Here is a 12684-nt window from a genome sequence, read left to right on the forward strand (position 1 = left end):
GTTTCAGCATGTCAAAAGGTCTTAAATGTCTGAGGGCAAACACAGGCTGAGGTTGTATATGCTCCTGTCTGAAAGATTCAAGAGAGAGACAGCAGAATAGTGTGCCTCAAGTTAAAAGAATGCACAAAAGTCTGGGAAACGGAGGGAAGTTTGTCAAAACTCTCTCCGTTCTTGGACACTGCTATGGGGCAGGGGTCCACTATTTGAATTCCAGTAAACACAGGAAATTAATTGAGCTAAGATGAAATGAGAATGACTTCAACAACTGAAACGTCATTAGAACATCATGTCCTCCTTGGAATAACAAGGGATATGGCTGGGATACAGACAGTCAACTGCAGTCAATACAGTCTAAAGGCAAAAAAAAATTCAAACGTCTCTGAATGGGCCTTTTGTGTAGTGCAACTCAATAGGTAGCCTCATTTTATTTGCAGGTATACTGTGCAGTCTGGGCTAAAATACATTAGTGGACAAGCATGAGAACACAAAGTGCACAATCTTTCCAAGCACTTGCAAAAGCTTCCAATTAAATTGAGAAAATATTACACACAATACGTCAACAGTAATTAAAGAGTTTCTTTGCAAAAGCCTTCTTTAATCTATGGATGTAAAAAAAGGGAGACTGTGATTCAGTCTGAGCTCAGAGACCACAACAGAGATTGAAACATTGCAAAGAAAGACATTTCAGCCTAGATCATATGATGAGGGGTGTGTGTGTGTGTGTGTGTGTGTGTGTGTGTATGTCAGTGTGTGTCAGTAAGAATAGGTTACAATTAGGTCAACACAAGGTCAAGGGGAGCTAGGTGTTGGGTGGGGTATTTAGGACTGCATAGCGAAGCAGTTATTATAGTGTGGGTGCTGATCATTTTAACTTGCACTGATGTCATCAAAGTGGCTTTTGTGGAGCTGGAGAGTTCTTTACACCCACGTACCTGCCCTCACGAAGAGGTGATAATGGATTTTTTTGTGTGTATGTGTGTTTCTCACATCACTTGAACAGCTTAGTCACACAGTTGTGTATGGGTGGCCTCTGTTCATGTTGTTCATTTGTCTTTTCTTTACCTCTAATTGATTATAAAAACACTTTCTCTCAATAGTGTTAACCCAAGACTGCTAAAGCTGAAGTCAGTTTGAAACTGAGGTTTCTCGAACCTTACAACACCTGTTCCTGACATGGCCTCTGCAGTCAAGCACCCTCGGTCCCAGGTGCATTCACTCTCACACACAGAAACATGTGCAGCTCAGCACAAACTATAACTCTGTCCAATCCAGCCCTGCACATTTGTTTTGATGCTGTGTCTGATGGTTTTTTTTCTACAGCTACTGTAGAAAGGCTTGCTCACCATATGACTGAGCCTAGAGACAGCCTCAGCCCACACACTCGTGCTTTGCTTCCAGAGTGTTCTGTCCCATATCTATACAGTCAGGACAGAGACAGCCAGAGCTCTCCACAAAACAGAGCATAACTGTCCCATGTTACACATGCCATTGTGAACCATTGCTGGACAAAGGGACAAAACATGTTACCTTGGTAACGCTCCCCTGAAATAACTGCATTAGGTTGTTCTGGGAAAAGGTAGCTTGTGCATTCAGCAAATACAGGAGAGTGAATTGACAGTGGACTTTACAGCTAATAACATGTACAGTGCAAAAATTCTGTGAACTAGCTGAGAAACGACACATTTCAACTCCCTTCTTTGGAGGCCTATGCCAAGAACAATCCACAAAAGCTGCACTAACACATTAGCCTTGCATGGCAGCACATGTTCTATGCAGGCCAACATTTTCAGCTATTCATCCTCTCCATCCCTCCACTCAGAACACATTTTCTCTTTATCTTCCTACTGCAGCTACATGTTCTTCTTTCCTCTTTCACCACTTGTCTCTTGCACATAACGGCTCTTCAAAGCCACTGCTGCTCTTAGCATAAAATGATGGCAGTCGTGCGTAGTGTTGGGTGTTCACCGTAGGTGGGCAACCCCAAATCGATGGCTCTCCCAGGCCTTTGCTAACCCATTCCTTTCCCCCAGAGTCGTGCCACATCCTGAAGGTTGGGACCACAGCCCATCTGGGTTTGGTTAGAGCCAAGAAATAAGAGCTATAAAACTAGGCCGAGAGGAAAACAGAGGGGCACCTCCTCATCTACAACCCCAACCAGTGCTCTCAGACGGAGGCTCTGATGTGGTCTGGAGCAACGTTATACTGGCGAAAGCTGGCAGTCTTTAGATCTGACCTGATGTCATTTACAATACAGCATTTAAACTGATCTAGTGTTGACTGGAGCCATCTGAAGCATTTTGCACCGAACATGTTAACTGTATTTAATATGCACACTTCTGCACATATCAAATTCCAAAACCATATCCATCATCCAGTATGGACAACTAACCCACTGCACATCAATGTTGCAATAAAGTTTAGATTATGAATTTGGCATCACAACACAAAATTAAAATGTTGCAATAGTGGCATAGCTGAGAGCACTTTATAAAAAGCTATTAAACCACCTGGCTTTGATCACTGGTATAAAAACAAATCATTCACACACTCAAATTGCATTGTTATTAATATTAATATAGCTTCTTCACAATGTTTCTGTACTAAATATATTTTATATCATTACCTATACAGTCTATAAAAGTGAAAAAAGGCATTTATGAAATCATATAATGCCGCTCACAGATTGTAGCCCTACCTTTTTTGTCTACAAAAAAAAACGAGTGCCAGATATGAATGTCAATTAGCCAAGTTTGTATAGCTGTTTATTGAACACAAAACAATTATTCTAATGCGTTTGCTGTGACAAGTGAGGTTCTATATTTAGTGTCACTTGATATTTCCAGCTCCAGAGCCTTGCTACCCCCCCTCCTTTTGATCCCCCTTTCAGAAAGGAGATGAAAAGATGAAGAGTGACATCCAGAGAGAGAGATGAATGGAAGGAGGACATCCGCCTCTTCCCTTTGTCTCTTCCAGAAAACACATCATCCTTCCTTCTTCAAGTGCCATCATTCTCCACCAGTGCCTGACAAATACAATTTATTGGCTCCAGTTTGAAGGAGACATTAAGGCCAGTCCAGTATTTTTGTGCAATAACATTTTTAGTAAAAAAAAAAAAAAAAAAAGAAAACACCAAAAAAACTCTGCCTTGCTATTCAACATGTAGCATATTTCTATAGAGGGAATGAAATGACCCTGAAGGGCATGGAAAAGAAAACAAATCTACTCTGCATCATAGCTCCTGCTGCTTCTATTACATAAAACCTCTCAGCATCTCTCCTCTGCCAGAGAATGCCACATACAGTATTGAAAGGGTCAAAAACAACAAAGCAAGTGCTGTTTCAACGACTTCTGCTTTCACCTCATTTCAAAGCACAACCCACATTCAGAAAAAAAAAAACTGTTGAGTACTGCTTTGGGTCAATCAATACTCAGTGTGCCGACAAACTATATTGTATTCAAACAAGTGACCTACAAAAACATGAACTCCAAAGAAGAGACAGTCAGTCTGCATCTTAAATGTATAATTATTGTACAGATATTTGACTATTGGCACCAGTAAAGATCAATGAAGACATTAGTCTTACTGGCATTGCATGGTTTTCCAGTTTTTCTTTCAGAACAGGAAGTTACCATGGGGCTCTTGCACAATAAGTGTGTTAGACACTTAAACAAACACATACAATTTGGCACATGACTTCTAGTATCAACACCATGTGGTGTCACTTCATTCCTTTTGACACCACTGTGCTAGTTAGCTTAGTGTTTCACACATTTACAAAATACTCTGTTGTTTGAAAGAGAGCTCTGGTGCTAACACACCAAAATGCTTGTAACAAAATAACTACACTTCAGCCTAACCTACCTAGTTCCAATGTTCTGTAAATTAATTCTTCTCCTTTTGTTATATAAACATCCTCATGTGAGATGCTTTCACTGAGAGAAACTATTTTTTTTAAACGGAAATGAACAGGCATAAAATCCTTCTGCTAGAATCAAAATTACTGAACTAGCTACTTTACAGTCATGGGATAAATTATATCATAAATTGATCAACAGAGAAACCTACTGTAAGTTACCAAATAGTGGTCAGAGCGATTATCTAACCCACCTGAATAGAGTCTTATTTGTGACATGCACTAATAAAAAAGTTTAACTTCAAGTTTATATATCATATTCAGAAATAAGCTGTTCGGTAATAACTTTTGTGAGATGTTCCTGTTTGTGTATTAACTTGCTGTTGCTGCTATATACTGGTAATGCAAACTCAACATTTCCTCCAGCAGTTTCACATTAAAACCCTTCCAGGAGTTAAAAGGGCATAATCACTTCCCTTTTATTGATAGAAATTGTGCTGAGTTTCATTAACCGCAGGTTAACACAGAAAGAAAAGCAATGGGGAATGAATCATAAGTTCAGTGGGTGAAAACTCAAGAGCAAGAGAAAGGTATGTAAGGAGTATGGCATGACTTCATCATGCAAGCCAACATAGAACAGGTATTATTTTGTTATATTATTATTAGGTATTTTTTACTCAAAGCAAACCGAAATCAGCAGCTGACAGGAGAAAAGCATTCACTCACCATTTCGTCCAGAGCGTAGCGAAGTAAGCCATGCTCGTAAAGGATGAAGAACCTCCTTTGCCATTTCTGCATAAACAAAAAGAGACATTCTTGAATTAGTGACATGGTCACACGAGAGATATCAGTATCAATCCAGGCAGTATATCACATACGTATTTTATTATCATTTATTATTTTTAAAGGATGAAGTAAGTCATTTTTAGCCAACACAGTTCAACAAATACTGTTTAAAGTAAGGACAGATATTTAATATTATTCTTTACTGGATCTGTAAATGAATCAGTTCAAATTAAAATCTTACATACTATACACTTCAGGATATAAAGACTTGGCCACTCCACTGGTGCACACTCACACAAACAGTGAATGCACAGGGCGAGGAACCCTTTGGGAAACAGTTGTCATGCAGTGGCAACCCAGTTCTTGGCACACTTTCAGCATACACCACATCAAAAGGTTTTAAAGCTAGCTGGAAAAGATTTTATCATCCTGCGCCAGTTCAAGAATTAATCACCCAGTTTTCAGTTGGTTTTAATTAATAAATGCATGAGGGGAAAAAAAGACAACAGACAAAACACAGATAGGAAAACACCTTGTTTTTATGTACCTGCTGAATGCAGATACAATGTCAACAAAAACTACGTAGGTAAAATTCTTTTACACCGGTACATAATATTACACTTTTGTAACATTAACCACGCTCACAACTGTGTTACAGGAAATAAATTACACACACAACCTTGAACTGATATCCGACAGTATATCTGTCAGTGCTTGTCCAAAACACATGAAGAACACAATGTTAACGGACCCCGGAATACTGAGGAAGAGGAAGAGGAAGAGGATCATATTCCTGAACTACAAGGTCAAATGTAACACACAAGGGAGTCATTTTCACTCTTCGTTAGAAAGCCATTTCTTCCGATATTTGTGCAAATGATATGGTGACAGATTCCATTGATCTCCTTCCTCATTGGCTTGATGAGCTCTCCGCTGTCTCCCTCTTATCTAAATGCACCGTTTTGTCTCAGTGTTAAATATCCTGGGCTCCGATTCCGACTGAGCACAATCCATGAAATATTGAGAGGTGCTTTGTAACCTAAAAGCCACTGGAAGGTCTCAATAGGGACGCTGATGAGCTTCACAGGGACATTGGAGTCATACCCATTAAAAGAGGCCATTAAAAAGGTGATAGATATGTGACTTACAGGAGGCTTCTAAAGATCAATTCTGCAGTGTTGTTGATGGACAGAGTAGAGCCACAGACCCACAACCTGTCAGACTAAAGTGGTCCTAAAACGTGACTCATCCAACATGTCAGCACTTTTTTCTCTGTTATTTGCTTGTTGGTCAGTCAAAACCTGAGCAACCTGCTTACATCAGCACTACATATGGGCCACCAATTATACCCCCACAGTGAAAAACTGATTGTAAGAATAGGCAGAACACATCAGTGATTATGTCAAAGCCGCGACAGTGTTGACAGTAGTTTGAGCTGAAGGATCCAGAGGTGCTTTTCCCCCCAGAACCCATATGGAAGCCATCAGTGTGGCTGTGAGAACTGGGACTTTTCCTTTTCCTCCCCCACATTCTCTCTACTCCTTCTTTGGGATGCACCACCACAGTGTAATCTGGGAGCTGATAAAGGAAGCCGCGCCACAGAGCAAGGCTCCCATTACATGATGGTAGGGGAGCAGGATTCATGAAATAAAAGTCAATATTAGGCTCATTATTGCCTGAGAATGAGGCTTCTTCTGATAGAGGGCCAAGCCTCCCACAGGAAGCAGCTGAATCCATGAAAACAGCGACAGGAGCCATCACCACCAGACCTCCTGTTTGTCAGATATCAAATGACTGCCAGAATAGATAACAAAATTAAAAGAAGGTCTATGCAATCCAATTGCCTTTTTTCCACTTACCTGGCACCCTTGGAGCTGCCATAATAGTAAACTTTACCCATCTCATACTCAAAATCCTAAGTACTGCACCTATTACCTCTTGGCATGAGCAGAAGCGACAGACAATAGACTAAAAAAATACCATTTTGTTTTCATGAAGCTCCAGCAAAAGTTTCCTGATTAAAAGGAAGTTTAAAAAAAAAAAAAAAAGAAGCAAAACTATGTTCCGTTCTGAATATAATCAATTTCAAATCCAGCAATGGAACCACTTACCCGGGATCTGTGTAAGGGATTGTCAAAATTTGTTCCCTCTGGTGCCAGCAGCAACCATCCTCCATATATAGGTTTTGCCTGGTGAGGAGAAAACACAATTACAGTGTTAAAAGCAAACACTAGAACAGGCACATCAATATATCGATCAGCAATTATGCATATTTTAAATTACTGCAGGCTAGTCCCTAGTTCAGGCTTCAAGTGGTGACCCAGTATCGGACACTAACACACACACATTTAAGTTTAACTTCAGGAAGGTCTCTAGCTGCCTACAGTTGACTGCAGGCTACATTCTCCAGCTGGCTGTATCCCAGAGCACCATGCTGTCCTGGAAAAAAAAAAGGAAAAAAAAAAGGAAAAGCTAACACACATGATTTTCCCTCTGATCCTCTAAGTGGGTGGACTGGTGGGTGGAGGGGGCAGAGAGAGGCAGAAGTTAGCAAGAAAAACAGTGGATGAGAAACAGGAGAGAGTGCAGAGCCTGAGAGATTTTGTGGCTACAGATTTGCAATTCAAACTTGTCCTGAGAAATGCAAGTTGGCCTGGCAGACTTTCTTAAATAGTTCTGGTACAAATTTGAACTCTAGCCATACTAGTAGTCAGCATTTGTTTGCTGAGCCAAAGAAGCCCTGCATAACCACTGCAGGGTTGTGTGCACAGGAGCACACATTTTACTACACGTTTACACTCAACTCTTACCTACAGTGAGAGAGCTTAACAAATTAAGTACCTTACGTAATTCAGCTGCACTCCCAAGTCTACGGCGCAGTAGCCTGCAAATCATGTTGCCAAAGCTGACAGTTACAGCCGCCTGGCACCTCCATATCCCTTTATCACTGGTTTTGATTACAGTCATAATTTCATCCCATGTAAAGCCAAGTATAATCCAGCATAAAATCCTCTTTCACTTTGATTACAGGAGGCACAGCACATTTCTCAGATGACTGACTTTGTAAACAAAATGACGTAACAGGAACTCTCAATCATAAGTCTGTAACCTTGGACAGTCAAGAGTGTGTGCAGACTTGGGAGGAGAAACAACACCCAAATTTTGCAACAACAACCTGCGAGGTGACAGCACACAGGAATAGCACCTTACAGATGAGACCAAGTTATTTGATAATGGGACTGCAGGGAAGGGCAGTACAGTAAGTGTTGAGGGGGAATTACACTAATGCTGGGACACTAGCTTCCTCCTTGCCTGTGAGTCTTGGGTCCAAGAAGGAACTGAAACTGAGCACAATTTAGAAAAAGGTCCCATCTCTCCTCACATGACCCAACAGCAGCCCGAATGGCAAGTCCTCCCAAGAGAGAAAGAAATAGACGAGATGAATCTAGGTCATTTTTTTACCCTTCAGTGGTTCATTAGTTAAACAGTCATTTAAGTGTGTTCATGTGTGTTCATTTCACATGTCCCCCCCATCATAAATGACAAAGTAATATTGCCCTAATAGTAGTCGTATGGGCCTTTGGGTGGTGAGGGTTCTGGATAAACATATGCACAAAATGAGATGCACAGGCCTTCGTTATCTTCTTGTCGTAGGACTTCCAAACAATGAACATGGCCAGACCGTCCCAGGTCCTCAGCCTCTGACAACAGATGATAACCTTTCACTGGCTGCAGTTATCAAAGCACAAGGTTGATAGCCAGTGGGTGAGAAATTCCACTGTGACACAACCTCAAGACTATTTCCAATCCAACAGAGAGGCCACTGGCTGTGATGGAGGACAATAAGGGAAAATGTGTACAACAACCATTAGTCCACAAGCAGCAATGTTGAAGACATTACCAACTGAAATGAAATGTCACAAAAGTGTCACTCACATAAACTGTCAACCTGGACACAGGTAACTCTTCTTAACCTGCCGTGTTGAACAGCTTACCAAAAGGAACAATCACAATATAGGCCAACAGAGATCAGTGCGATCTGATGCCACCATTCACAACCTGCCAATGTCAACAACCCAGTCCAGCAGGGAGTGTTAGTGGAACATCTTAATTTGTGATCATTTATATACAAACAACAATGTGATTTTGACCTCCTTCCAATTCTCCCATCCTTAGTGCATTTGGGATGAAGACTGCCATAAGAACAAGGAAGAATAAGGCAAAATGCCAAAAGGATGGGACAAAAAAATATTTTTTTTTCAGAAATAATGATTCAACAACAGCAGCTGATAGTATGCTACAGTGCTGGAAGGCACAGAGCTGGGTGGAGGCCTATATTTGCATGAATTGAGGTCAATATGAGCCCTTGGGCTAGAAAATAATTGTGTCCAATTAACCTAACCTTTGCACTTCATGGTCTATTGGCAAATCACAAAACCGTTTGAAATGTGCACATCAAACGGACAGATAAAGACAGGCTGACCCTTTGATATTAATACAGATTACATAGGAAGTATCACAAGTATGAAATATCCAGTGTTTGTTTTATTTATATAAAAAAAAAAAAAAAAAACATTCGTTCACCTGATTTAAGTCTTCGTCGTTCAGCAGATGTGATTCTCTGGGCTTAAAGCAGTTCTGGCATTTACTTTTGTTGAAAATGTTGGCTTGAAATTTCCGGCAAGGATTGTCTTTGAATGACATGGTTGATGAAAAAAAAAAAGGCGACACTTACTGAGAAAAAAAAAGTCCAAGAGGTCCTTGTTTGTTAAACAAAACTGCTCAACTCTCGCAGCCAAATGAGTTGGAGTCAACTTGCTGATGGCGGAATATTGTAATAGGAAAACTTTCTAGAACAAACGGGTCAGAAGAAATAAACGTGAAGTCCATTAAGAAGGAGTAATGGTGGGTCGTTCACCTGTCCGAGGTTACCTGAGGCGGTGAATAACCTCTCGTTAAGTGATATCTATGATAGTCATCTCGCCTCCCGCAGCTAACGTTGACCTGCTAACTTTTGTTTTTGTGTACAAAGCTTACTACGAAGTTGGGAAATGAGTCGTCGAGAGCGCGGACAGGTGTGCGCGGTCTTTCTCCCTAATTACGTCTTCCAGCGAGGTGTCGACGTATCGCAGGTGACATTCCGGGCCTCGAGCTCACTGCAAAGGTCCCGTCAGCCTCCATCGGGCGGAACGAGCTCTACCGAGGGAGGGAGTCCACTTTGGCCCCTCTCTCCCTCTCTCTCTCTCCTCTCTCTCTCTCTCTCTCTCTCTCTCTCTCTCTCTCTCTGTCTGTCTATCTAACAAGTGATACAGCACTCATTGCCATTAAATCTGCTTTTACGCTTCTACCGTCTCCGTTCAGGGCCAAACACCGTTATCCAACTTTTAAAAACGCCATCGAATCGGCTGTCATTCCGCTGGGTCCATAGCGTCGGGTCCCGTTCGTCGTAGCACCCTTCTCGTTTGGTACTGGTACGCAGTCTGCGGTGGATGTTTTCGTAAAAAATCCTCGCTTGGGCCGCACATCCAGTCAGTGGAGAGGGAGGGGAGGTGCTCGGGAGAGAGTGGAGTGGTGATTGAGAGCAACCTCGACCAATCACACGTATTGGCACGCCCACAACTGAGGTCCTGCCTTTAGCTGTCCAATAGAAAACCTTAAAAAGTCTCCCAATACTTTCCCTCAAGCTAGGTGGGCTTTAAAGAGCCTATGATAACAAAAACTGACTTGTATGTGAGACTGTTGTGTTTTTAATATTAGCCTGAGCTAATATTTTTCATTGCAGACTGTAAAGGCAGACTGTGGATCAATTTATTCAGGTTATCCTCTTTATTACCAGAGGTTGTTTTTTATGTTTCTGATGTGCAAAATCCACAACAACAGGACAGGGAAGCAAAGAACAAAAGAAAGATAACATTTTGTCAGAGTATTTCTAATTCCCTGCTTTTTTCCAACACTGACAACTTGGTTGCTAAACAGTCTTTACTTGTTAAAGATAACTTATAGACAAGATAACACCTAGGTTATTGAACCTTTCATGAAGTGTCTCCATACAACAGTCTAAAGTCAACTATTACTACTAAAGTAGTACTAAACTGAACAAAACAAACAAATGAGATTAGGCTTGGCTAACAAAACCCCTCTACAGAAAATTCATCTTACATCTCAGATCCTGTGCAATAGGCCTGTCACTATTTCCTTGTGCTATAATGTGAATTCAACCCTTTGTTATTTAATAGATTGCTTTTCTACTAATGATGAATGATGAATTGTCCCACCGTGGGACTGATAAGGAAGTATCTTATCTAATTCTAAATGTTACTGGGACATCATATTCTTGAGAATTACATTTTAATACAATTGATCAACTAATAGATTTGATAAGACTAGATGAATAAATAACAGATGCAAAGTATGGATGTAATACTTTTAAAGATGATTTCATTTGCCTATCTTGGCTGTTCTGTGTTGGAGCTGATATAGTAGGTTACAACAGAAGCTGGTGGCTGTTTTTACACTACTACTACTACTACTACTACTACTACTACTACTACTGCACAACATTTTAATAGATACAAGTAAAGATAAGTAATGTCTCAAATATACTGCTCAAACATAAGCTTAAACAAAGTCTGGCAAATGTTCATTTTAAACATTGAAAGCAATCCAGAAGTGATGCTTTGATTCCAGGCTCCAGAGCACCCTCTGTTGGTCCTAAATCTCCAATGGCTGCATCCAAGACTGGGCCAAGTTTAGAGATGGAAAAATAAAAGAAGAAACACTTTGTACTAATATGTCAGAGCCAAATCAAATGGGAGTGTTTGAGTTATGGATAACAGGTGAAGTTGAGTCAGGGAGTTTTGTAGTTCTTCCACCACGCGGCTGCTTTTATGAGTAAAAATATTATGTGTTACTCAGTGCTATGATGTAATGGAAATGTCATGCTTTGCAGTGTACTGGTACACCACCTGTTGTCTTAACTCAGAATAACATTAGCAAATCTAATTTCTATAATTTAGCAAGATGTTATCAAGAGTCATGGAAGAGCTGTAGAACCACTGTAGCAGGTAAATGTGGAAACACTGATGTGCTTTGCTTGTTCCCTGCTTGCGTTCTTCCATAAAGCAGTTTATCTTAAGCTGTGCTGACTTGATTTTGACAGGAAGACTTCAGCTACTTCATGGTCACACTGGTTCTGACTGTAGTTTGCATGCTAAAGAAGTGCACACTGTACAGACAAAGTAATTATCATGAAGGCATCTATGCAGAACATAGACAAATCATCTATATGAAAGTAAAAAAAGCTGTTTTTTTCCTAATTTGGTGATCTGAACTGTAAGATTCTCCTGCGAGATGCACCAAAAAGAACATTGAAATCATGCAGAAAAACAGACACCTTATTGGACATACACAACCTCATTCATTCTGTCAATAAAAAGACATTAATTTGCTCAACTTGTATGAAGTGCAAGATTTTATTTAAAGCGCTTGAGGTGGTGTGCTGGGACAGCAGTATGAAGATAACATATACAATAATGTTTATGATAGCTATGTCTGGGGAAAACATAGAAAAACCAGTGTCAATTACTTATTCCTTTAACATTCTAATAAAGCACTTTTCAGTGATTATTTAGTGACATAAAAATACAGCTCTCAAAAAATCTTCAATCTCTTCAGTTTTGTGCTTAAATATTTGTGTAACCAGGAGACAACAAAGTGCCACTGAGTAACAAAAATATAATATCATAGTAACAATAACAACATGGGCGAAATGCATCCAGTTCTTGCTGTATCCCTAACGTGTATCCTTATCCATCTTGTAGTATGTAGTGTGTACAGTGTGTGTATATATATGTATATATACTGTCATGAGTAGAGTGAAAACACAACAGCAGAACATTTTTAAAAGCTTTGCAAACTAAGATGATCAGGGTTGAGCTTAGGGTAGGGGGTTAAGTAATGGAAAGTAGTGGTTGTCTGATATGGCTTTTTCATTGACCGATGCTGATATTTAGAGAGCAAGGCTGCCGATGGCCGATATATAATG

The 12684-nt window shown here is 40.3% G+C and overlaps 1 protein-coding gene across 6 annotated transcripts in view; it reads right to left on the bottom strand.

Annotated features, from left to right (window-relative positions):
- Positions 1 to 10183, bottom strand: part of si:ch73-103b11.2 (myosin phosphatase Rho-interacting protein) — a 50276-nt gene extending 40093 nt beyond the window's left edge. For 4 of the 6 annotated variants that reach the window (XM_051418390.1, XM_051418392.1, XM_051418388.1 and 1 more), the window contains exons 1-3: positions 9225 to 10182; positions 6752 to 6829; positions 4581 to 4646 (exon numbers count right to left, since the gene is read on the bottom strand). In XM_051418390.1, coding sequence (XP_051274350.1) covers positions 4581 to 4646; positions 6752 to 6829; positions 9225 to 9344 — 264 coding nt within the window. In that variant the 5' untranslated portion in view covers positions 9345 to 10182. Of the gene's footprint in view, positions 1 to 4580; positions 4647 to 6751; positions 6830 to 9224 lie in introns of all 6 variants that reach the window. The other 2 variants (XM_051418389.1, XM_051418393.1) reach the window with 2 other exon arrangements.
- Positions 10184 to 12684: the final 2501 nt, after the last annotated feature.

This window comes from Dicentrarchus labrax, unplaced genomic scaffold (genome assembly GCF_905237075.1).
Source record: "Dicentrarchus labrax unplaced genomic scaffold, dlabrax2021, whole genome shotgun sequence".
NCBI classification, from domain to species: domain Eukaryota; kingdom Metazoa; phylum Chordata; class Actinopteri; family Moronidae; genus Dicentrarchus; species Dicentrarchus labrax.